This window comes from Maylandia zebra, linkage group LG6 (assembly GCF_041146795.1).
Source record: "Maylandia zebra isolate NMK-2024a linkage group LG6, Mzebra_GT3a, whole genome shotgun sequence".
Lineage (NCBI taxonomy): Eukaryota > Metazoa > Chordata > Actinopteri > Cichliformes > Cichlidae > Maylandia > Maylandia zebra.
The window spans coordinates 43,213,240-43,238,907 of NC_135172.1; the positions used below are offsets into that span (position 1 = coordinate 43,213,240).

The 25,668-nt window shown below is 47.7% G+C and overlaps 1 protein-coding gene across 8 annotated transcripts in view; it reads right to left on the minus strand.

Moving 5' to 3' along the window:
- The window catches only part of sh3pxd2aa (SH3 and PX domains 2Aa), a 99,054-nt gene that overhangs the window by 24,353 nt on the left and 49,033 nt on the right, over window positions 1–25,668 (minus strand). For 4 of the 8 annotated variants that reach the window (XM_004538694.6, XM_024802723.2, XM_024802722.2 and 1 more), the window contains exons 6-8: window positions 22,059–22,084; window positions 14,742–14,786; window positions 11,521–11,649 (exon numbers count right to left, since the gene is read on the minus strand). In XM_004538694.6, coding sequence (XP_004538751.3) covers window positions 11,521–11,649; window positions 14,742–14,786; window positions 22,059–22,084 — 200 coding nt within the window. Of the gene's footprint in view, window positions 1–11,520; window positions 11,650–11,719; window positions 13,440–14,741; window positions 14,787–22,058; window positions 22,085–25,668 lie in introns of those variants that run through there. The other 4 variants (XM_024802725.2, XM_024802724.2, XM_024802726.2 and 1 more) reach the window with 3 other exon arrangements.

Here is a 25,668-nt window from a genome sequence, read left to right on the forward strand (position 1 = left end):
GTTCGCAGCAACAGAGAGTGAGCATTGGTTTCAACTTCACAGCTCTGATAGGAAGTAATAGTCACAGCTAGAATTCAAATCATTTCAACGATTAAACTGAGCCTACAGTCACATCATTTGGACTAATGGAAAAACACGTCGCCACTGCCGGGAAAATCCACTCTTAGTTGTAGAGTTATGACAAAAATAATGCATTTTCCTCCACTTCAGGCTAAATGGGATTAAGTCATGATAAAGATACAGTCTTCTGGAAATTACTGGGTTACCTTATGTCATATTTTAGCAGTAAAATAAATTAATATTAGACCACATTATACTCACAGCTTTTCTTTTATACAGACAACAGGAAGCACGGTGACAGAATCAATACCCAGTGCAGCACTTTGAATTTAAATGATCGTCTCACGTAACAGAGCAGACATGATGCTGTTTAAGTCAGAACAGCATGAATGGATGGAGGAGCAGCAGAAGCTAATGGGGGTTGCAAAGCGACTTGCAGGAAATGAGTCCAGGTTAAAGGTCAACCTGCTCGATTTTGATAAATATACACCAGCGGTGCCCAACCCCCGGGCCACGGCCGCGAGAGTTGAGGCTCGGGTGTGAAGTTTATGGTAGCTCCAGTGTAGCTCATCCAGCCGGAGCTTCCTCGCAGTCACACTGGCTGTTTGTTGATGCTCTGACTCCTGCAAACACACAGCAGTGCAGTGTGACTTTGGGAGAGGTCGGAGTTGACAGGGCTTGATATGAGGAGCAATCGCTTTCATATGTAATCCTATTAAATAAATCTGATACCATATATGGTCAGTGTTGCAAAACCTTGGGATGATTAAGATTTAAAATTTGAATTTAAATATGACTTTCTTTGTTTGATGTATTCAAACAAAGAAAGTCCATTTTAGTGTCATGTTGTGCGTTTTATTTTCTCTTTCGCTGCAGTGTGAAAGGTCCACCTAGCAGAAAGAATAGCTTGGGCCATATGAAACGCATTAGGCCTTTCATAGGCTGATTCATTGCGACTTTTAAAAAGCTGAAGAAGAATTGGAGCCACCTGTACCTGCTGGAAAAACAGAATCATAAATCTCCCACGCCAGCAGAAGAGACCGAGGTGACTGTTTGCCATCAACGGTGGCATGTGTGAGCGCCCCAGCTGACGCATATCACATCCTACCTCCAGTAACTGAAGCCAACAGAAGCAGGAGTTTGAACAGAGACAGAAAAAGCAGGCGGCTGAACACTAAAACTAATCAAACACCTGCCAGATAAGACGCAAGAGCTTTGCAACATGAACATCTCTGCAGCACATCTCAGTCCGCAGAGACGATGGAAGGCTCGACTGATGCCAGAACCACGAGGACTGCAGGAGCCAAATGTGGGGAATTAAAAGCATGAAAAGTTTCCTCCAGACCGCTAAATAATAAAAACTGGCCCAGTGAAGAAAGCCAGACGCCACCACTCTTTAGCAGCACCGCTGATCAAAGCTGATGTTAGAACGTTTATTCGAGGTTTTAAAGAGAAAACAAATAAAAATGAAAACTACAGCGTAGATATGAACAGGCTGGGAGAGTTCTGGGGTTCTTCAGCCCGTCTCACACATGCACATCAATACAAAACATCTCAAAGGGCAGAAACACACGCGGCAGGCCCGGCCTCCATCGTGTGCACACATGCTATCATAAGGCAAGCTTTTGACAGGGCCCAGTTCGCTAATAAATCCAGCTCAGGAGAAAGTGGGCACAGTAAAAACAGATAAATGAGGACCAGAAACACTGCTGCCCGCCCACACACACACACACACACACACACACACACACACACACACACCCTCTGCAATCACAAAGTGCTGAACAGCCTGCAGACAGAGCACGGGAAACAACACAGAGACACAGATGTGACTATAAGACACCAAATGAGGGAGACTGGGACAAAAACAGACAGTTGGCATCGCGGTAAACCTGAGCGCGTGAGAGCCGCCTGTGGACAGATTAGTTTTCACTGAAAATCTGTCTCGTAGGAGGAGATCTGGACCAGAGATCAGCAGCCAGACGGAGAAACTGTTCTCAGAGTCAGTTAAAGCAAACTAGAACTTGTCCCAGCATATGTGTGGACTAAACTGTCCACGTCTGTGTGTGGAGGGCCGAAACACTCGAGAAGGGCTAAATGCTCGTGCTGGCGTCGCCTGGATCCTCCAAGCATCCCACCCTCTGTGACACCTAAAGAGTAAAGTACTGGCAGCTACTTTAGAATGGAAATACTTCAAAGTAGGGCTAAAGTGGATTCAGGTGAGGATGCACACTGTGGAAAATTATCTCCTGAAAGTCGTTCCTGATGCTGCACAGAGCTGTACAAAGAAAGCTTTCAGGAAAAGTCGAGTTAAATATTCAGAGAGGTCAGCGGTGCAGGATGCAGAGTCTAAGTGGTCAGAACACGATTTCTTCCAGTTTGGAGACAAAGTCATGGATGTTCATGCCAACGCACAAGACCAGCCACTGAAAATGATCCCCAGACATCTACTTGTGGAAGCGATAATGCAAAATTTGTTCGTCTTCTCTAGCATTAATCCAACGTTTATTGTGACACGTGCTTTCTGCTTGTCCGTCACTGCGTGAAGGATGCAGGTGGTGACATTTTAACTTGAATTTAACCTTGGAGAAGAGGATGAAGCCACGGCTGCAACAGTGTTGGCGTGAGCTATGAGTGCTGTGAGTTCAGAATAAACACGGCTGAGGTCGGCATGTCGGACTCTTCGGGATGCTTCAGTCGAACTCTGTGTGACAGTCTGACCCTCCGACTCGATGACTAATCATGTCCTGGTTGTGCTCCTGACCTGACGCGCTGCCTTTGGGCTCGGACACGGCACAGGTTCTTTCATTAAAGACTTTCATGAACAGGGATGATCTTCAGCAGAAATGTGGTTCAGGTTTACCCACGAACACTGAGCGAGTGTGAAGTCCAGAGTTAAACTGCTGAAATGCACGAGCAAGCGCTCAGAGCAGGAAACCCAGGCCTAGCAGGTGGTTATTATTCTTTCTATGCGTCAGAACTTTTGTTTGCACCTTCAATAAATAGATTCATTTCTCGTTTCTGGAGAGACACGGAGCTGTCGCCCTCTTCTTAAATCTGCCTACTGTACAGGGATTCAGGGATTGTGTCACCAATGAGCAGAGCAATCCCAGAGCTCCCCGAGTCCTCTCGACAGCTGTAGCGTGTGCCGTCTCTTTACCCGAACAGTAAAATAGAACCCGTGCAGCAGCCGCGCTCTCGTTTCTGCGCCCACTTACACGCTCCTGAGCGTCTGTCTGACAAACTACACCCAACTGTTCTGGGGATTTATGAAGCGTTCAGAAACTAATGACTAATATTCACATAGATAGATTGTGCTGCCACATTTATACACAGACACAGCACAAAGCATAAATATGGAGACAGCAGAGGGGCAGTAATTGGCGTCTCTTACAGCGCTGGGCTCTAATTGGAGCTTCTAACTACACCAAACCTTGGCAGGCAATAATTGCCTTTTTTCCCCACAGAGGGAAAGTGGAGGTCACAGTGAACATAGTGGAACAGTAACCAGGACGAGCCGGCTTATCAGTGACTGAAACAGGCCTGGGGGGGGGGGGTGCTTTGGAGGAACAGGAGATACACAAAGTTCTTAAGAGCAAACGCGATAAAAAGAAGACAGAGGTGAGGAACAGAGCCAGAGCGGGAGGAGGAAAGTGAGATTAAAAGGGTGGTATGGGCAAAGACTGACCGAGGGAAGACAAAGGAGGGGAGCAGATGTTTGGCTGGAGCTTCAAAGCTCGAGTGTTTCATGCTAATTCCCCTCCAAAAACAGCACCTCACACTTTCCTCTCACGTTCTCATTTTCTGGACCGCTGAACGCTCATCAGCTTCTACAGGGAGGTCTTTTATTAATGTGATATGCAGGGGTTACCTACGAGATGACTGTCATTTTTGTTCGTTCCCTTCAGCTTCTAATTGGGAACAGATCCCCTGGAGAGCGGTGAGGACTGGAACGCAGTGCTGCTTTTCAGCATTGAACTACTTGCTTATCTTTCTGCAGAGTTAGCAGGAGGAGAGATTCAAAGAATAGGAGAACAACAATTCTCGCTGCCTCAAACCAGCTGCACAATTAGCCACAGTGTTATCTTTACCGTGAACTGCAGCAGCTTCATAAATGAGATTAGCCTGAAGCAGTGCTTTTCTACCAGAGATTTTCATCATCATCATCCAAAAATATCCTTTTGATCCGGTCGACATGCTAAATGTTGGTGACTGAATGTTTCCAACTGAAACCCAGACCGTCCTCAGTTAAACCTGTGTACCTACACAAAGCTGGGATTCCACAGACTGAACTTTGTGAAGCTATAAAAGTCGTTAAAGAGAGAAGAAGAGTGAAGAGAAGAGCAGTGCCAAGAATCATCAGTGTTAATACCTGCTGCTTTATCCAAAAACTCTGAAATGCAGCACGAAACATTTCTGTAACAAGCGTCTGATCAGTATCCTTAAAACTTCCTTTAGTTCAAGCGCCAACAGTGAGCTCAAGCTACACACAGCATTTAGCATTCAGCACATAAAATACATTTGATTTTGGTTTTAGGGTCATTTTTTTGTGGTTTGTTACTGATTGGGATAATAAAGCGTTCTGAAAGTGTAACAGCTCTAATTTGGCTCCTTCATTCGGCCCCTTTATAAACTGCCAAGATGCGACTCAACATCGAACAGCTCAATAGACTTGACCAAAATCACTGCCTGCTGGAAACATGCAGCTACTTCTACCTCTGCTGCTTGGTGGCAAAACTACTGCAGTAAGTACTGCCTGTAAAACTAGAGCTTCTGAAAGCCCAGCCACACAGGCAGAGAGCCCCTTCATCGACAGCTAACTGTTTCTAGTTTTTTATGTATAATTTTAGCTAGCTAATTTAACTGTTTATCCAGCATGTTTAGGCCAAAAATGTCATGTTTGTCCATCCTGCTAGCTAGCAACCCAACTGCTACACATAGGGTTAGGGTTTGGTTAGCTAAAAAACAAAAACATACCTTGTTGAAAGCTATAGCTAGCTTTCAACTGATTAGCCATACTTTTAACAAGCTATAGCTAGCTTTCAACTGGGACCGAAGGCTATAGCTAGCTTTCAACTGATTAGCCATACTTTTAACATGCTATTTTTAATTATCTATGCTTTTGTCTAGCCTGGTTAAGCCACCCTGTCATTATACAACCTGCAGAAGTGTCCCAGCATTCAGTAGGCCAGTGTTTCCTCACTCGCCAGCTTCTTATTTAATTCTGTATGAAAGGTTTTTTTAACCTGAAACGTTTTTCCTTGTTTCACGGAGTTACTTGATTACTCGGCCTACTATAGTCTGTTCCAAGAACAACATTAAGGTTATCATGATAACTTTTGAAAGTCAGCTTACACTGGAGTAAAATCCTTCCAGAAACTTCCCCTCCACCCATCTCACTAATGACTTAGCACAGTACATTTAATAGACTGAAACTTTGCTATGGAAATAACTACAACCTACTTTCCCAATCTACAGGCTTACATCATTCATCCAGCTCTCAAACCTTCACGGGATTAATGTTTCATATTCAAAGCATAGATTTCACATGGTGTGTCACTTTAAAGCACTTCAAAGCTAGTCTCAAAAAGAGTTTATAAAAGGGCACCCAATCCTCTTAGTGACAAATGTCAAGGTTCTGGTCTTTACTGATGAGCAACGGTGGAAGCATTACATCCCAGTTTGAAGCTCATGTTACCTCCTGGAAGTTTTCATAAAACTTGGGGGTCTTGTGACTGAGCCGACTTGTTACAAGTGAAAGGGGATAGCTGGCAGCAGGAACTTCAATAACCATTTTTGGTCAAACATCACGATCAGTGGAGTGAGGCTAAACCTCTGCACTTAGCATGTGTTCACCTCCACCCCCTGAAGGTGGCCAGCTTCAAGTACAGCAGCTCCTCTGAGCTTCCAGTATCCCCAGCCTCTCTGAGCTCGACTCTAAGAAGTGACTGAAGCACTTTAGCGCCTTTTTACTGCCTGAGGGTGAAGCTAGCTAATGCAGCCAAGCTAGGGTGTAGTGAGATGATAGCACACCATCTTCTGGATAAACCACCTTGTTTAATGCTGGCTGTCAGTATTAATGCTCGCCCGCAGCGTGCTGTCCGAAACAGCCTTTTTCTGATCCAGAACATCCTCCGAGTTAGCCTTGGCACATCTTAATGAACAACATAATCTACAACTGAAGGCCTAAAGCAACGGACATGTCAAGCTAGGTTAAATACAGAATGTTTAAGAGGCTTTCATAAAGTTTTTATTTCACAATTTGGCACTTTGGTGATTTTTATGACCCACAGTGGTACATTCAATATTTCCAGCGTAACATTACTGGATATATTTACTGTGTCTTTCCTGTACTTTCAGTGGGGTTATTGATGCAGCTCTGAAAGCTGCGTTTCTTTTATAATTGCTCATAAATCTAAACCACAGTTGTGAGTAAACATACAGTATCCTTATTCAAGGAGCAGAGCCTTCAGGGGCAGGTGGAGCGCCATTCTGGCAACTGCAGGAGAAGAAGAAATTAAATCCATTCAGAGACATTTTTCATCCAGCAGTCCGGTGCAAATTAATAAATTATTGCACAGCCGAAAGTTAAGACTTGCCCCGAGTTAACAGGAGCGTTTAATGTAAATGATCTAATGCTGAGGTTTCACTCAGTGTGTTAGCTCATGGCTCTCTCTTTATGAACCTCACTGAGGACAGGGCTTTGGAAAGGCGTCATGGGCTAGTCTAAGTGCTGCCATTCTTACCAGCTCCCCTGGGCACACGGAAAGGTGTGGTGGGAAAATGGTGCCAAAACTTCTGGCGTTGACTCTCCGTCCAACAGAATTTTAGCAGCTGACAATAATTCAACATAACTAAGATGTGGCATCAGTATTTCCATGTAGACTTCAGCTTTATGACAGAAACTGCTGTAACTTTCTTAAACGGAGGATTAGTATTATCTGGGAACACAGCAGGACGTCATACTCTATGAGGTGCTGAGTCAAGACCAGAGAAAAAGAAGCAAAGCTGTCTAATCTCTTAAAATCAACTGTGACAAAATGTTCTTGAACCCTGGCAGTAAGCAAGGCCAAGATATTTGGGCAAATGGCTTCTCCGGCTGGTGGGGCTTGGGCGGCACACTAACCCAAAGAATCCTGTTTGCAGTTTAGAGTCAAGGTCCTGCTGGTACATCCATTAGTCTCGGATGATGAAACAGGGGGAAGAGGGGTGTTTTTCTCCATATACTCTCTGTCTGCCCACAGAGAGGAAGGCTAGTCGCTGCGATTCAGAATTCACTGTCAAAGATCTCAGAAGGTGACGAATTAATCTTCTGAACACTCTTTATCTTTATTCTGTACAATTTTCACATCATTTCTGAACTTGTTGGCCATTAGACCTTAAAGAAATTAGAAAATGAAAGAAGAATGGGAGGGATTACACGAAGCAACGGTCATGTTTAAGACCCTACGCCAACATGTAGCTGGATTTGGGTAAAAAAAAATGTGAATCCATCATTGAAATCAAGTCCATGATCTAGAACAGCCTGATGCAGAAACCTGGTATTTAGAAGACATAAAGTCAGCCCTGAAACCAACAGATCCAAGCATAATTTAACCAGATTTAACCAATTAACCTGTGGAGTCATAAAAAGTCTGCCAAGCAGGCACTCGTTTTGTAGAGGTGCCTGGAGGAAAGCTGTTTGTTGGTCTACCATTACGGACCAGACTGAACTGTGGTCTCCTCAAAATGGACCATAATGACTGCTGTGTTCTCATTAGCCTCCTCCTGTGGTTTTAAATGAAACTCGTTGACTCTTTGTATCTGCTGGACTGACGGAGTCTGCTACAGACGTCCACAGCACCAGTGGACGGATCCTCAGTTCTTTAGCAATGCTTTGAACTGTTGTCACGGGCAACAATAAATGTCCAAACTCCAACTCTGCTGTGAAATGTCTCAGCGTCGTGATGAAATGTAATCAATTCCATGTTGTTTCCCTAGTTTCATATAAAATGCAGATAAACAGACTGCAGGGATGTTTGTCACTAGATCTGGCAAATCTAGGCAATCCTCGACCTCTCTCCAACCCCATGACGCAAGATCGACACATCTATGACTTACAAGTTGTGACATTCACAAGGTTTTTACGTCGGTTTACGCTGACGTTGAGGTCAAAGTCACTGAGATTCAAACTCGTTTGAGAATTTTAGTAGATACACTTTGGCATCAGTTTGAAGCTCCTGTGTCTCCTCGTTCTCGAGTTATCACATTGACAAACTTAGGTGCCCACACCACCCATGCTGGGAGACAGCATACCCCGTCAGCCTTTTGGTGGCAGCAGGTGGCTAAAACACTGCCACAGCGAGCATGTCAATATGCTCGCTGAGTAAAAACTACATTTTTGCATTACAAGGTCTTTTTGAGATAAGAAGATACCTGCTTAATCTCCATGGCAAAGTCCAGGAGAGTGGAACAGGATGCCAGAGGCACTTGAGTACACCATGACAGTGACTCTCTGGGACTGCTGTGGCAGGACGAGCTGGTGTTTCGATCATCCTCATCAAATTCCCTGAGATCCCTCCAGGCCACACATGCTTCATCATAACCAACAGGGACCAGGAGAGTGGAACAGGGACCAGGAGAGTGGAACAGGGACCAGGAGAGTGGAACAGGGACCAGGAGAGTGGGTCAGGGACCAGGAGAGTGGGTCAGGGACCAGGAGAGTGGGCCAGGGACCAGGAGAGTGGGCCAGGGACCAGGAGAGTGGGCCAGGGACCAGGAGAGTGGAACAGGGACCAGGAGAGTGGAACAGGGACCAGGAGAGTGGGTCAGGGACCAGGAGAGTGGGTCAGGGACCAGGAGAGTGGAACAGGGACCACTTTTTTTGATCAAGCACCAGCTATAACGCAGGTCTGTGACTAATTAAAAACACCAGCCTTCCCTCTCTGTCCCTTCACATCACTGCCTCCTCTTACTCCGACACATCATATAATTTAACTCGTCACATATGCAGATTTATTTTCTCCAGCTGGAACATTGCCTCTCCAGACACTGAATGGTTCCCATGTCCAGACCAGAGGGAGAGATCCCGGATGGTGGCCCAGACCGATTCTGGTTCGCCCCATCCCCCTGATGCTTCATAAATCTATTTTTACTAGATTAGCAGCTCCTAAATTGTAAGATACTTGTTCAGTGATACACAAAGCGAGCTGCATGCACACCACCTCACAGAGCTCATGACTTAACCAGTTTCCAGTCTGATGACGGAGCTTGTCGACACTGCAGTGAAACAGCTGGGTCTTGACTTGTAAGGCCAATAGCTTCTCATAGAGGCAAAAATAAACGACATCCGGCTCCACGGTTGAACCCGTAATTATGTCAGGTCAAGCCTGCAGACACTTGAAAAACCCGACTGAACTCTTCTCTGCTGGAATAAATAAAAGCAAATGCATAACAACATGTGCGTCGAGTGTGCAGAGAAAAGAAAATGTGCATGTGAATGAAAAAGATCAGGCACACAAAAGGATTTCAACATTTCCTGGAGAGGATCAGAGGATAAAATACCACTCCACTCCACGCATTAAAAGAAAATAAGCTGTAACTAACAGCCCCAGTGTCAGTGTCTTTGCATTGAAGACAGAACATAGCACATCGGACCAGGAGGCTGCAGGAAAGCCTTGAAAAGCAGGAAGGGGGTTGTGGGATATTATTCGAGCTCTCAGATGTGTTTGCCTTGGCATAGTCTCCAAGTGATGTCACCATCATCATCATCACCGTTGCTCCACTTCCTTGGCTCAGCAGATGACGACAGCGCACACATCCAGCTCTGAGACGAGAGTTCCCGAGAGCTCAGAAGCCGCTCCTATCGCTCCGAGTTCTGCATCCACGCTGCTTTTAAACACGCCTGGTGAGCAGCTGCTGTCAGGCCTCATGCACAGAAACAGGATCACAGGGAGAAACTACTGTGCAACTTGAGCCAACATGAATATTCATGACATAAAACGTTCAGCGATGCGTGCGCCTAACACCAAACGGTGCCTGCGATCAAAGTTATATCAGAAGAGTCGAGAGTTTCTAAGAACACTTGACATTAATAACTGGTTTTTATTCTTGTTACAGTTTCAGCTTTGAACGATTATGAAAACAAAAACAAACTATATGAGTCCTTTTTTCTTTCATATGCATCAAGTGAGCGAGGAGTCAAGGAGCCATTGGTGATAAAAAGGAACGACCATCGCTGACCTACAAGTCTGCGGTGCGCTCGTTATGCAAATGAGCTCTTTGGAAGGTTGGAGGAACCTGAAGAAGTCATTTGGATGATGATGAAATGTTTCACCCACCTCTAAACTCTAAACCGTTCATTTACTCAAAAACTTTTAGAAAAAGTCATAAAAAGTTTGATCAGGTGAGATTTTCACCGCACGCCACCCACGTATGGACCAGCTGTACGACCTGGAAACATCGAGTCGCTGCAGGGGTTGTACAGTCAGCTGAGCCCGTGTCCCACCACACGCTCACCTTTTCCAGCATTACTTGCTTTCATGTATTTACATTATCTTTCAAGTTCAAAGGAATGTCATGTTTTCAAAAAGTAAAACTGTTTTCGTCCTACACGATATTTCATAACATCATAAACAAAGCTGCAGTTCTCTCGTCTTCCTCATCGAGACAGGACCAGCTTCCCATGCGACGCCTTCGCTCTCTCTAAACTTCCCATAAAAAATCGTCTCATTTATGCTGATGTGTTCAAACTGCAAACAAACAAAACGCCAAATAAACAAAGATGTGAAAAATGTTGAGCTGCAGCCTAAACGGACTCAATAGTGCACGTAATCACAGATGTGCGAGCTCCGGATATCTCGAAGAGTATGGACTCATGTGTAATCAGAGTACAGATAAGAGCTGAGAGACGCAGCGACGTGCTGTGTCTGTGCCAGAGTTTCTGCTGTGAGTTGTGCAAGCTGCTGGCTGTCAGTGGCTGTTAGCACGGAAAATCAGATCCAGCTCCGAGGTCGCTAAACAGAATTCCAACGGGGGAAAGGCAAGGTAGAGCGTGGAGCGTCTGCTGATGAAGCAAACTCTGTCGAGGTGGTGTGTGTGCACACATATGATTACTGGACATTCCTGTCCACAAACCCGACTTCTCAGAGCCAAACAGCACCTCCAGGTGGTGCCAAGCCCAGCCAGGAGACGCAGGAGGCAGCCGTGTGTACATGACGGTGTTTTAAAAGGAGGAAACATAATCAAGAGGACAGGAGACAGCATCCAGAGAGGCGCTGAGTGAGCGTGGTTTTGTGTGTTTATGCCACTGTACAAACAGGAAGAATCAAACTACATGTCAAGCAGTTCAAAGCGTGTGCAGAAAACGCACTTTTCCTTTGTTTTCAACACAACACCTGTGAGCTACGATGTTTGGTTGTAGATCTAAGTCAGCACTTGATGCTCGGCATGTAAACTGAGAGCAAAAAAACATCCACTCACCGCTTTCGCTCTTCTCGATCACGTCCACCGTCTCGCCGGCCTTCAGGCTGATCTCAGAGTTCTCCTGCCGCTCGTAGTTGGCCACGGCTACGTACTGCTCCAGCACCATGGGCTCCGAGCTGTCAATCCCTGAGGGGAAGAAACAGGCCGTCAGCCACCTGCCCGCCGTGGCACCCCGCGAACGCCCGCCGCAACCAACCGCGCTGCCGCCGCGCGCCCGGTACGTCTCCATCGGCCGAACCCCGCTCCCCGCCGCTGTGCGTCCCTGCCCAATCAGAATGCGACCACACGACTTGGCTGCATAGTCCCAAACGTCTGGCCATACAGCTGAGTCGACCCTTGGCCCGCAGCGAACGACCGAGGAGCATTGGAAGGAGTCAAAACACAAGCGAAGAAGCGAAGGGAGAAGTTTGTAGGCGCTCCATCTGACATCTACAGAGGATCCATGACCTGAGGCAAACTCCCAAATCCAAAAAGGAAAGAGAGAGAAAAAAGGGGGGAAAGAAAAAGGAGAAACAGCAGAGCTGCTAACGGTCTGAAGGGAAGACTGGGGAACGAATGAGTGGAGGAATGGTGAAGTTTCCCTGTGGAAAATCAACAGTGCGGTTGAGAGGAAAGGCCTCCCCTCCGCCGCCTCTGGGAGCCAGCCGTTGGACGGGGGAGTCTGAGGGGGGGGTGAGCACACCAATCATAGCAGTCGGCACTGCTGGCCTTAAATAGAAACATATGAGGCGACTAGAGAGAGAGAAACAGAGGAGGAGGCTGGGTCCATGTTTACGTGAAACAAAAGAAGAAAGAGTTGCAGTTGGGTTAACCCGCTCTGTTTTCTCCCTCCGCTCCAGTGTTTAACCTCTTAGACGCCAGCGCTTTGCTGAAGTCACATGCTGCCTATCAGAAACGCTTATTTGCCTGTTTGGCCACAGGGAGGTGACCCCATGCAGACTCAGATGAACTTGACTAGCAATTACTCCACATCCTGTTGTTCACAGAGACGCTTTAGCGAGAGTTTCAGGAACCGAACGTTAATGCAGGAAGTAAAAATAAACAGTTGCTGTGGGGCCAAAACGCTATAAAACACACACTTTCCAAACTGGTCCAATAACCGGACCCTTTGAGGTCATTACTGGTGATCGGGGGCGATCGTGGCTCAAGAGTTGGGAGTTCGCCTTGTAATCGGAAGGTTGCCGGTTCGAGCCCCGGCTCGGACAGTCTCGGTCGTTGTGTCCTTGGGAAAGACACTTCACCCGTTGCCTACTGGTGGTGGTCAGAGGTCCGGCAGCCTCGCCTCTGTCAGTGCGCCCCAGGGTGGCTGTGGCTACAATGTAGCTGCCATCACCAGTGTGTGAATGTGTGGGTGGATGACTGGATATGTAAAGCGCTTTGGGGTCCTTAGGGACTAGAAAAGCGCTATATAAATACAGGCCATAACTCCTACCCTGAACTCCAAAACCCTCGATTTCACTAGATTTTAGCGAACAAAATGAAAAATTCGTCCATTTCTGCCACATGTGTGATTTGTGGTTCAGCAGCTCCTCTGGGAGGAGATGAGACACGAGCCAGTCGAGAGACGTCATCGGGGTCTGTCCCGGGGTCTCTGGACACCGCTTCTACATCTCAAAGGTGACATCAATGTGGAACAGACTCAAACTCCTCTTCTTTATAATGACCACCAGGGGGCGATACCATTGATCTGCTGAGCCTATGGTCACGTATTTGGGATCATATTGAATAAAAAACTTAATTAATCCTGACATTGGCAAACAGCTTGTGATTGAAACCGGATGTGCTGAGTGCCCCCCCCCCCATCACGTCTGGTTTTAAAACCCCACGATGACGATTCTGAAAAGACTCACGTTGAGTCTTCAAACCGAGACTTCAGAAACCAGTGGATGGTATCACACCAGCTAGATCCACCTATAATCCGTCTATAGCAGGAGTGGGACCTCCAGGCCTCGAGGGCCGGTGTCCTGCAGGTTTTAGATATCACCCTGAATCAAATGATTAGTTCCTTAGCAGGCCTCTGAAGAACTTCAGGACATGTTGAGGAGGTCATTTAGCGATTTAAATCAGCTGTGTTGGATCAAGGACACATCTAAACCTGCAGGACACCGGCCCTCGAGGCCTGGAGGTCCCCACCCCTGGTTTATGTGTCCTCCCAGGAGTCCAGGAGGCAGTCAGATGATGGAGTAGCGACGCTGCTCGCTGCCTGTCCTGAACAGCCGAACTCCTCACCCTATCTCTGGGGGAGAGTCTGGACACCCCACTGTTAAGGTTAACTGTCTTTAGTCCTGCAGTACACAGAATGCAGCTAGCATTGAAGCATCTTGGAAAATGTTAGGCATTTAGTGCTTTAGTACGCCTAAAACACAGTTAAGCATCTTCGCATGTGAAGCAGGACTGGCATCGAACACCTTGGAATGCTCATAAATTTACTTCACCACTGGGTGAGGGCGGGAATTCCACTTTAGCATCTCCTCCAGCAGGATTAATGTGTGAGTGAGTAAGCAGCGTACGTGGAGGACGCAGTCAAAGCCAGCCTGAAGTAATAAAGCAGCACAGATCCAGCTATTTGAAAGCTTTACGCTGCGGTAATGGCAACCACGCCTTGCTGAGCAATAAAGACCGCTTTCCTTCTTCTTCTATATTCCAGAACCGATTGCAAAACATTCCTTGTCTAAGTTAATAATGTTTGAGAAAGTTTTACAATTACTTTTTGTCCCAAAGCAGCACTTTGACAGTTTTAAGGAACAACTTTTGATATCTGAGCCTCGGATACGTGAAGCTACACGAAGCTACGCGCTTGTATACTGTCAGGAGAAATGCTCTCAGCTGGAACATCAGCTGTTCTTCTTTGGTCGCCCTCACTCATCATTCCTGCACTCCCACAGTTAACGGAGCTCAGCGGCAGCGATCAAAACAAATGTGAAAGATCAGACTTGACACCTTATTTCACACCAATGCACTTCATGCACCACATGCAGGCCTGAAGTCCACGTTCTGCAGCCAGCTGCTTTATGGCTCCAGCAGCTCTATCCACCCGGAGATGGATGAGAACGCTGCAGACAGAGAAGCTGAATTTAAGCGGATGGGTTGGGGGAAAGAGGGGGGAGCATGCAAAGCAGATGTTGAGAGAAAGCTGAAGTGCGAAAAGAAATAAACCGAAAACCTAAAAGGGATGCAGCTAGCATGTCGCGCGAGCACAGCAGCGCATGCATATCTACCTGAGGCCTCTTTCCTCGGGCTGTCTGTAAAGCCGTACATCCACACTGCAGACGAGGAGAAGGAAGGAAAGAAGCAGAGAGAGATTATTCAGTTTGACGGCATGCAGAAGCAAAACTATGTTGCAGCACGCCGCTCTCACACCCACTGAACACGAAATAAAACGTGGCACAGATAAGATCCTTTCACATTTAGCACCGGATCCAGGAATGACACACCAGCTCCACTTCTCGCTACACCCATCCCACCCCCGTTTCATCTTTCTCCATTTCTTCCATCGCTGTGTGAGGAATGTCTGAGGGGCGTGAGCCACTTCTAAAGACGCTCCCGTCTCCACACCGAAAACACCAGCAGCCCCAAACCAGGAAATTAAACGCAATGCATCAGAGGAGACGGGGAGGTGCGAGCATGACACAGCGACTACACTGTGATGACTTAAAGCGTCGTCTCGAACCAGACCAAACTCAAAGAAGCACGTCAAAGTCATAGCAAGGATCAAAGCGTGGAGGCGCCTCCACAACACTAGAAATGACGCAGCTTATTTAACCCAACGGCAGAGGCCTAAATGCATCTACAGCACCTCATCTGAAGCGTCTCGTAGTTCTGGAAACAGCGACTGTGCGGCTGAGACGCAGCCCTAACCCGACCCCAGCGGATCGCTGGTGACCCGGCCGGTGGCAGTCTTCTGTTTCGGGGCCAAATCGGTGAAAATGTTTCATTTGAACACTAAAGAATAAACACGAGGATAAACTTATGTATGTGGAGCGTTGCAGTATAAATAAGCTGAATATCAAACAGGGTAAACGAGTCTGACGAAACAGTGTTTCTATCAAAGCTGTGGAAACGAGCATCAAACGAGCATTTCTGACAGGTTTACACTCCAATAAAACGGCAGACAGTGAGTGTGGAGCGCACTACAGGGAGTCGTTCAGGACACCAGCACACATACGAGAAGTGAATACTCCAACCACATCATCTGTTTTCTGCAGCACACAATGCTGACGGCAGCAGGCGGCTGAGCAGGTTCTCAGACTTCTGTAAGATGGGAAAAGCTTAAAGCCAGAAGTGTTAAATATCTAAACTGGAACAAAAACGAAGCCAAACAGAAAAAAGGTTTGTGCGCATGTTTTCTGAGCGAACAGCAGTTCAAAGATGATCAGAAGCAGGTCTTTATCAAATAAAGCACAGCAGAGTCCACATTCAAATTCAGCACTGAGGTAAACGGACGCTCTGATTCGCGGCTGTACTGGGCGCCGTCCCTGTCGTGAGGCCGCGGCTCTCCTCCGTGGACTCACGTGAGATAATAAAAGCTAAATCCCCTCTCGTCGTCCTCCTGAGCCTCGGGAGCTCTGGTGGATTGAAGTTAGCCCCACAGGGTGGGATACGGCTGGTCCCAGGTCAGCCAGGGTCAAACCCTACACACTGACAGTCTACCGTTATTATTCCCCACCCGCCGCTCTCAGAGCCGCTCGCAACATCTGAATGATATTAGCTCTGCTCTCCACACTAACCCTCTCCCCCTTCAAACAAACACGCACACGGACACTTAATTCTTTTCAGGCTTGGAAGATGATGCCACACACCAGCCGACCCGGCAGCGTTTCCTCTGTAATTTTCCTGCATTTCTGACCCCAAACGTCTACATTACCCAGCAATTAAGCGTCAGAAGTGACGTCTCTGAGGTACTTTTCTCTGTGTTTGGACTGGAGAGGCCTATCAGCTGTGTCCAGTTTTTCTGTCAACAAGTTGATGATAAGTACAAAAGTTGATTTTGCTGACAGTACAGCACATCCTGACAAATCAGTCCATCAACAAGATGAACGCGTTGCCTGAGGACTGTAAGGACTACGACATCCAGCATGAGTGCATATCTGTACGACTTTTCTGAAGCACAACAGGAAGCAAGAACGCTTTGATTTGAAATCTCAATATGATGCATTTAAATTCCCCCAAAATCAGCGTCTGATTTGCTGCTGATGTTTGTAGTGTCCATGAAACTATCAGAGAGATTTTCAACCAATTTATAAGAAAATGGACTGAAAACATGATCTGCCACAAGAGTAAAAACAGGAAATAATCTTATAATGAATGGTGAAGTTCATCTGGACGTAGTGTTTTCGCTGCTGTGCTGTGATCGCCGTCGTGTAGCTGACAGACAGACGGCTTCACATCTGTGTCATACTTTGGTAAACAGAAGTGTTCAGCATCTACTGAGCGACTGCTCGGTGCCCAAACCATCATCCCTCCACCACCGTGCCACTGACAGCTGATGTGAGGAGTTTCTCTGACCTTGGACCTGAATGCTTCAGACCAGCAAACTACCAAAACCGCCGTGATCGTCACGCTTCTTCACCATCAGTCAACCAAACACGTCTGAGTAGCAGCACCTGCTGAAAGCTGCACGTGGCGTCAACACCGACGCTAGCTCTGAGAGTCTGCACAGTGGTACCTTGTGCTAAGTGCTAATGTCAGTTAGCCATTGATGTGACAATGCTAGCAGCTACAATGGTTGGCATGCGCACCGCTGCAGTTTAGCATGCTAACGTTTGCATTTCAACATCAGAAGAAAGCACAAGGAAAGCTACAGCTACATTCCCACACAGCACAACTGAATACAAGAATGTGTAAGCGATTAATGTCTCAGTCAGTCATTATCTAATCAGGAGGTCCAAGCTTTGGGGTCAGACACAGAGCATGAACCTAACTGCACACAGCTGGGACCCACTGGTGCTGAACTGGTGCTGAACTGGTGCTGAACAGAGTGGGGAGCAGGCTGAGCCTGTCGGGGGGAGACGGAGCCAAAGACACTTATAATAGAATATTTAATTTGGGTGGAGTACGCGAGCATTTTCTCTGCACTTTTAAATATTTATCAGATAAGCAAAGTCCATTAATCCCCATTAAAAATGTCAAAGTGAAGCTCCAGCCTTACCTCTGAAAGGTCATTACACAGCCAGCCAACACTGCGCTACCACAGAAGGATACACCATCACCCCGTCACCAAGACAAAAGGGACCAGTAACAAATCACAGAAACCAGCATCGATTCAGCGCTCGTGAAAAAGCACAGCGGCCGACGGGGACACTAACAATGTCAAACCGCGGGCAAAACCTAACTCGCATTGATGCCACGTTTAGCGAGGAGAGACGCCGAGTCTGACTGCGACGCAAACATCAGAGACAAACGACATTTGTGTGCAAACAACACGAGGAGGAGACGCGTGAAGGTCAAACTCCAGTGAAACCCCCCCGATCTCAGCGAGGAGCTCAAATCACATCTGCCCACAAAGGACGCCGTCGCTTCAGTCCAACCTCTCCCCAATCCAGCCCGGCTCGCCTCCATCTCAAACATCACCTCCTCCAATTTTAAATGAGCGCTCCTCTGGGACGAACTCGCGCCGCTCCGTATTACTGCAAAGCCTCGTGGATGCAGCTCGAGAAGACAATGATCATTTTCAGCTGAAGTCGACCCAGCACTGTGCTGACATCATGCTTCAAACAGGTGCTCAGAGTGACGTTAGAGGAGGAGTCAACAAAAACAAGAGTTTTATCGTTACAAAGTGGCAGCTGATGGAGCATGAAAGTGTGTGTGTGTGTGTGTGTGTGTGTGTGCGCGCTGACAGAGGAGCTCCTGATGTGCAAACAGCAGCCTGAGGTGGACAGCTTACATGCAAACTGCTCAACACTGACTGTAAAACTGCTAAATGACTTTGTACAGCTTGTAACACACACACACACACACACGTCTGAAATCTTATCTGTTGCGCCACGTAAACAAACACGCTCCTGCCGCACAGCTGCGCCTCCCTCCTCCGCCCGCTCCTCTCACACGGAGGAGTACGAGCCGCGCTCCCCTCAAACTGACGATGTTTAACTCACACGTGTCCGCCTGACGTCCGAGAGACCTGCAAACGACCGCGTCAGCGACAAACGCTGACTGTTCATCACGTCTATGGCGTCTGGCCTTCATCGTGGGGGATTACGTGCGCTAAACAAGCGACACAACTTCCATCTCATCTGTTGTGAATTTGTGTAGTTACACAATCAGTTTACGTCTGTTGTGAGAAACATCTTGTGTTTTTGCGAAAAGTGTTTTGATTCGGGGGAAGTGACGGATGCACCGCCACCAACGGTTTGTTTCAAATTAACAGGACGGCTGTTGGCAGATGCAACCAACATCATCTCTGCGCACAGCAAACAAAGGAAGGCCAAACACAATAATGTGGCAACAGACTAAACCTGCCTATGATTTCACAATGTGAAGGCCAGAGAATAATAACCAGCACTCAGACTGGTTTCCTGTAAGCCTCACGACGCACAAACCCTCCATCACAGATGAGCATCTGCAGCTGTCACCAGTGATCAGCTGTTCTCTTTCCATTATGTTCTTTCATCTTATAAACGATTAAACAACAATGATAAGAAACCAATTTTTACTTTTGCCAACACAAAGCTGTGCTTTATGTCTCGTTTGTGGAATAAATGAAGGACTAGTTCTTCATTTTTATGTCCTGTGTTGTTGGAAGAGGAAAACTGAAAGCATCAGCAGATCGTCCGTGTCGTCTGCGCAGCACAGCGACAGCCAGGGTCTCCTAATCAGGCTAATTAGTGCAGACGACAGAAAACAGGAGTTACTGCAGACGCCTGGTGTTGGTGGAGAACTGTCAGGTCAGAGATTTGTTCAATATGACATTTAGTGAGCCGAACAGCCCTGCAGGAGTCAGACATGAAAAACCAGGGAAGAAAAAACTGAGCTGAACACGTCTGAGCCGGAGTTTGATTAATGACTTGATTAATAATAATAATAAAATAAGCAACCGTTCAAAAAGTAAAGTGTTAAATTAGCCAAAGGTATCGACTAATACTATAGGCATGAATATATTGTTAGCTAATAATCAACAAAATGTGTTAAGCTGAAGGTATAGCTAGCTGTTAAACTGTTAGCCAGCAGTCGGGAGTACAATGCTAACAGTAAGCTAACATTAGCAGTGTCCCAATTCCTAGGCCGCATCCTCCTGTGGCCCCGGCCTCCGCAGTCTACGTGGGCCGTGAAACTGGACGGTCTAGCCTTCTTGTCCCTCTACTCAGGAACAAATGAAACACTGAAAAAAGCCAAACAATAACATTTTTAAATTATCTAAGTGACTCATATATTACGCTAAACCTGAGTAGGGAAAGAGCGCGGGGCGGGGGGGGCTGTTATCGTCGGCTCGAGTGACCCTTGACCTCCCGGTCAGCTATCGAGCGGGTGGGTAACAGGCGTCTCCGAAAACATTGGACCAATCTTGCAAGTATGTGATGTCTTGACAAACAGAAGTTTGCACAGCCACAGTCTCGCCTGAAAATATCTTAAAAGTTTATTTTGTGACCCAGAAAGATTAATAAGAGTAATATTTAAACTGAGTAGCTGCCATTGTTGGAAACTGGAGTTGGCTGGGCCACGCTATGAATTCTGGGATATGGTGGGCCACGAAGGACACACCCGACCCATCCTTCAAATCTTCGTCGCGTCGTAATCGGCCTCAGGAGGACGCAGCCTACGTTTTGGCACAGAGCTGTTGATGGACGCTAAAACAGTTAGCTGACCATAATTCATTATTAAATCAATAATGTGAAATTATTTCAAAGGACATGTGAGTCACAAAGACGCTGTTCTGCAGTGTGGATGTGAAAGGTTAAAGGTCATGCTGGATGTTAGCTGTGATGAGCTTTAATGGTCACGTTTAAACCAAACTGGACCGTCCCTTCAAACTTCAACAAGGAAGTACGGAGAAGACGATGATGACTTGCAGTATGAAGAAGAATGAACAGTGAGACTAACAGCTGTGACTGTAAATGTTGGTAAATGAACAGGAGCAACCAGGATGGATTGTGGGGGTTTCTCTGTGCGTACAGCAGATAGTGAACGGTTTGAACGTTCGACAGCTAAACGGTTTAATCAGCTTTGCGTAACTCACCACCTCTGCGTGTAAACTCTGACATGTTTGGTATATAAGGACTCGAACTGGTTCTGCCATTTCCAGGTCTCTGCCAGAACCAAACCACAGAAGAAGTGTGTTGCCTTTCCTTCGTTAACAGATACTGTTCCTTTACTTTGCACTTACTGAAATGTTTCAGACGTTTTGTAATCTCTCTGAAATTTAAAGTAGAAGTTCAGACACCCTGTTGCAACACTGACTGACTTCATGATACTTGAGGTCGTGCTGCAGCAGAGACGAGTGGGTCAGTGGGCTGCCGTCCAACCGGGCAGCATCCCAAAGACTACGTCGGCAGACGCGGATGTTACAGGAGCCGCCTGCCTCAGAGCCTGCAGTGAAAAATCACAAGCTGCTTTTCCGCAGAAGCAATCAGCCTCCGAGAAATCAAATCACTGCGAGGTACGTGGACGTAACTGAATAATAACCCGTCTCTCGCAGCTCTGTGCTTTCAGGCCAAAAATAAACTCACGATCATTTGCCAGAGTGTTCTTCTCAGAGGAAATCACCTATCACAACCTTCAAGCTGCTTGGAAATCAAGACATCAAGTAGGCCAAGAGAACCATAGTCTCCGATATCCACAGCCTACTTCCTGCATTTTCCCTTCAATAATTCATAAGGAGGCATTTCTACAGCCTTAAACATGCAGGGTTCCCATAGATGAGGGACTCACATGTACCAGTCTTTTGTTAAGCAGCTATTCTGTAGCTAATACCTTCTTAATGAGGCTAAAGCTCGTTCACAGTCACGGTTTTACAGTCAGATGGTTGTTTTCTGCTTATTAGCCCAGCCATGACATTTATTACTGAATGCTATTAACCTTATTCTGTTACAACCATGTGTGACAGCCAATGATCAGGTTGATCTCCGTACCTTCAGACGCACCTGTGCTGACAAAGACACATCCCTTCATCTTCATGTTGAATTATTAAGGAAACTAGACGTGTGTCACCCAGAATGCTTTGCCTGCCACTTCGACTGAAGACTCGGGGAAACAATCCAGTCGTTCTGATCGCATCAGATCTCTAACGACTTTATTCTGACGTGCCAAAAAGCTACTAGATATTTCTGAACCCCACCCTGGGCTGTGAGGCAAATCTGCACCCAGAAGGAAACAGCCTGACAGCTGTTTGAACCCAGCCCAAAGCACAGAGCGGGGCTAGTTTACAAACCACACACTGACATCACATGAGCGGCAGACAATCCGCAGTCCTGTTTAAGACTCGTACGTGACACAACCCCCCCCACCCCCCTGGATGTGGATCTCAAGGAGCAACAAGTGGAAAGAGAAGGAAGGTTAAAGTCAACTTTAGGAAGAGCTATGAAGAAAAACATTGGACTTACCCGACTTGCGCTTGGAGCCATAGTCCCTGAGAGAGAAGCAACACAAGAGGGACATGGTTAGTGATCGGGCAGCTCGGGCCACAGCACGGCACACGGTCACCACATGTGTATCTGCAGAAGCTGGCGGCAGCACTCATGCACGGACGCACGCATGCAATCTGCTGTAGCGCGCTAACGAACGCGTGTGTTCGAGGGCGAGAGAGCGCGAGACAGAGCGAAGGATGGAGAGAGAGGGAGGGACGACTTTGGCCAGCTGCCTGCACTCCCTGCAACAGACACAAATCAGTCATGTGACTCCAAAGCGGCACCACCATCCTCCTCCTCCTCATCCTCCTCCTCGTCCTCCCTGTCAGAGAAGGAGGAGACCTCTCCCCACTTTTCAAAGCAGGAGGATCAGTTGAAGATGCCTTGCTTAAAGGACTCTAATGGGATTATGCGACAAGCCTAAGCTATAAATCGGCAGTCACAGATTTGTATGCGAGGTTCGCCGAGCAGAGCGCGTCTGCTTCTGTCCTTAATCAATAGCGACTTTTGGACTGAGGCAGCGTGGTGATTGGGTGAAAACAGACAGATGAAGGCAGAATGAGCTATTTATAGAAACACAGGCCTGATCAAAACCTGTCCATCCACGCTTCCCATCACCCCTCCTTTCCTTCCTTCCTTCCTCCCAGGCTTCTTTTTCTTTTTTGTTAGAATTCCAACTTTTGCTGAGGACAAATAAAACCCTCATCTACTCTCAAATTCAGCCACGTCATCCCTGCTACAGTTCAGCTGGAAATCAAAGACAGGCAGTAGAACTACTGCATGGTGCTGCAGCAAAGAGACGAATCCCACTAAAACCTGCGCTGAAGTATCAGCTGACAGAAAACCACAAAGCTGACTTATACCTGCGCCTGGTCTAACCACGTTCAGGGTTATTAAAGTAAAAAGCATTTTAAGAAATAAATAAATGAAAAGTAGGACTGAACAAAGACAAACTTATGCACTGCATTCATTATTTCATAAACAAGTAACTCAGCAGTGCCTGCAGCAGACAGGAGCCAAAGCTTTGAGTGTTTTTGGAGCGTTGGTTAGTAAGTAGAATTTATTTATTAAGCGCTTTTCTCAGACAGTCACAAAGTGCTTTACTTTGAGTTTCCTTGAAACTCTTCAAGGAATTTTAAGAAGTTTCATCAATTTGTGTTGCATGTTTAATCATGCAGCCCAGCGCTCCCCAACCTTTGTTGCTCCACCGACGGTTTAATGTCAGACAATATTTTCATGGACCGGCCTTTAAGGTGTCGCGGATAAATACAACAAAATAAAATGATACGACCGAGACAGAAACTGTGGTATTCTGTAAATATAATATAAACATGAAATCAATGTGTAACTGTGTAACTTTATTAGCAGCGTCCTCCTGAAATGCACCAACAACACTGAGAGTAACATCCTCCTCTCTGGCTCTCTGATCGCTATGGTAACGCATAAACATTTCTTTCAAAATAAGACACACAACTACAACACGGGAAAAGACCCGGGGAAACAGAGTTAACAATAAAAACCCTGAAAACCATAAATTGCACACCTGAGCATCAGCTCTGGCGGACCGGAACCAAACGACTCATGGCCCGGGCCGTGAGTCGTTTGGTTCCGGGCCGTGAGTCGTTTGGTTCCGGGCCATGGTTGGTTTGGATCCGGGCCGTGAGTCGTTTGGATCCGGGCCGTGAGTCGTTTGGTTCCGGGCCATGGTTGGTTTGGATCCGGGCCGTGAGTCGTTTGGTTCCGGGCCGTGAGTCGCTTGGTTCCGGTCCGTGAGCCGCTTGGTTCCGGGCCATGGTTGGTTTGGATCCGGGCCGTGAGTCGTTTGGTTCCGGGCCGTGAGTCGCTTGGTTCCGGGCCGTGAGTCGTTTGGTTCCGGGCCATGGTTGGTTTGGATCCGGGCCGTGAGTCGTTTGGTTCCGGTCCGTGAGTCGCTTGGTTCCGGTCCGTGAGCCGTTTGGTTCCGGGCCATGGTTGGTTTGGATCCGGGCCGTGAGTCGTTTGGTTCCGGGCCGTGAGTCGCTTGGTTCCGGGCCATGGTTGGTTTGGATCCGGGCCGTGAGTCGTTTGGTTCCGGGCCGTGAGTCGCTTGGTTCCGGTCCGTGAGCCGTTTGGTTCCGGGCCATGGTTGGTTTGGATCCGGGCCGTGAGTCGTTTGGTTCCGGGCCGTGAGTCGCTTGGTTCCGGGCCGTGAGTCGTTTGGTTCCGGGCCATGGTTGGTTTGGATCCGGGCCGTGAGTCGTTTGGTTCCGGGCCGTGAGTCGCTTGGTTCCGGTCCGTGAGCCGTTTGGTTCCGGGCCATGGTTGGTTTGGTTCCGGGCCGTGAGTCGCTTGGTTCCGGGCCGTGAGTCGTTTGGTTCCGGGCCATGGTTGGTTTGGTTCCGGGCCGTGAGTCGCTTGGTTCCGGTCCGTGAGCCGTTTGGTTCCGGGCCATGGTTGGTTTGGTTCCGGGCCGTGAGTCGCTTGGTTCCGGTCCGTGAGCCGTTTGGTTCCGGGCCATGGTTGGTTTGGTTCCGGGCCGTGAGTCGTTTGGTTCCGGGCCGTGAGCCGTTTGGTTCCGGGCCATGGTTGGTTTGGTTCCAGGCCGTGAGTCGCTTGGTTCCGGGCCGTGAGTCGTTTGGTTCCGGTCCGTGAGCCGTTTGGTTCCGGGCCGTGAGTCGCTTGGTTCCGGGCCGTGAGTCGTTTGGTTCCGGTCCGTGAGCCGTTTGGTTCCGGGCCATGGTTGGTTTGGTTCCGGGCCGTGAGTCGCTTGGTTCCGGGCCGTGAGCAGTTTGGTTCCGGGCCGTGGTTCGGGGCTTGGGGACGGCTGATTTAGGCACCTCGTGTGAGGCTCTTTAGTAAGCAGCTAATGTCCAGCAGATTTCTTCTGTCCATAAAAACTCTTCGGCACCTACAAACCAAGTCTCACCAAGTTTTGGCCAACTTGGCTCAAGAGCTGGTGTTTACCCCACTGGTGCCAAACCAGTGACTCAAAGCAGCGTTTTCACTCATCAGGTGAGACGACGTTTGCTTATGTTACAACACGTTGTGTTCACAGACACACAGCTCAACTGAACCTTGATTACAGCTCAAGAAGTCTTGAAGTAATAACCGTCACTGCACTGGACCATCTTCCAGTATTGACCAGTATACGGCGCTCAGCTGGTGCAGATTTTGGTCCCAGTATGTTGTGCATAAGTGCATGTGGGCACATGTGTGGTCTTTACATGTATGCACACACAAATGAACGACTCTCAGGTTCAGCTGCAGCTCTGAGATGTCCTTTACTTGGACAGGTGGCGTGGGCGGTCCCTGTGACACTTCATTAATGAGGGGCTTCATCTGGTCATGTAGCACGGCTGATTACACTGACGAGGGCAGAAGCAGCCCGGGGCAGGGGGGCCGGTGTGGCCGGCGGTGGAGGCGATGCCCGTCACTGCACGAGGTTAATGAGCACCTTCTCTCGGCTGCACTCGGGTCCCGGCTGGACACATCAGGCACAAACGCCTGGTTGAAGAAGCAGCTCCTGATTCGTCGTGTCACTGCGCTCTCTTCTCTCCATCCCTTCCTCCAGTCCCCTGTGATCTGATGAGCTGTATCTGCCTCTTTG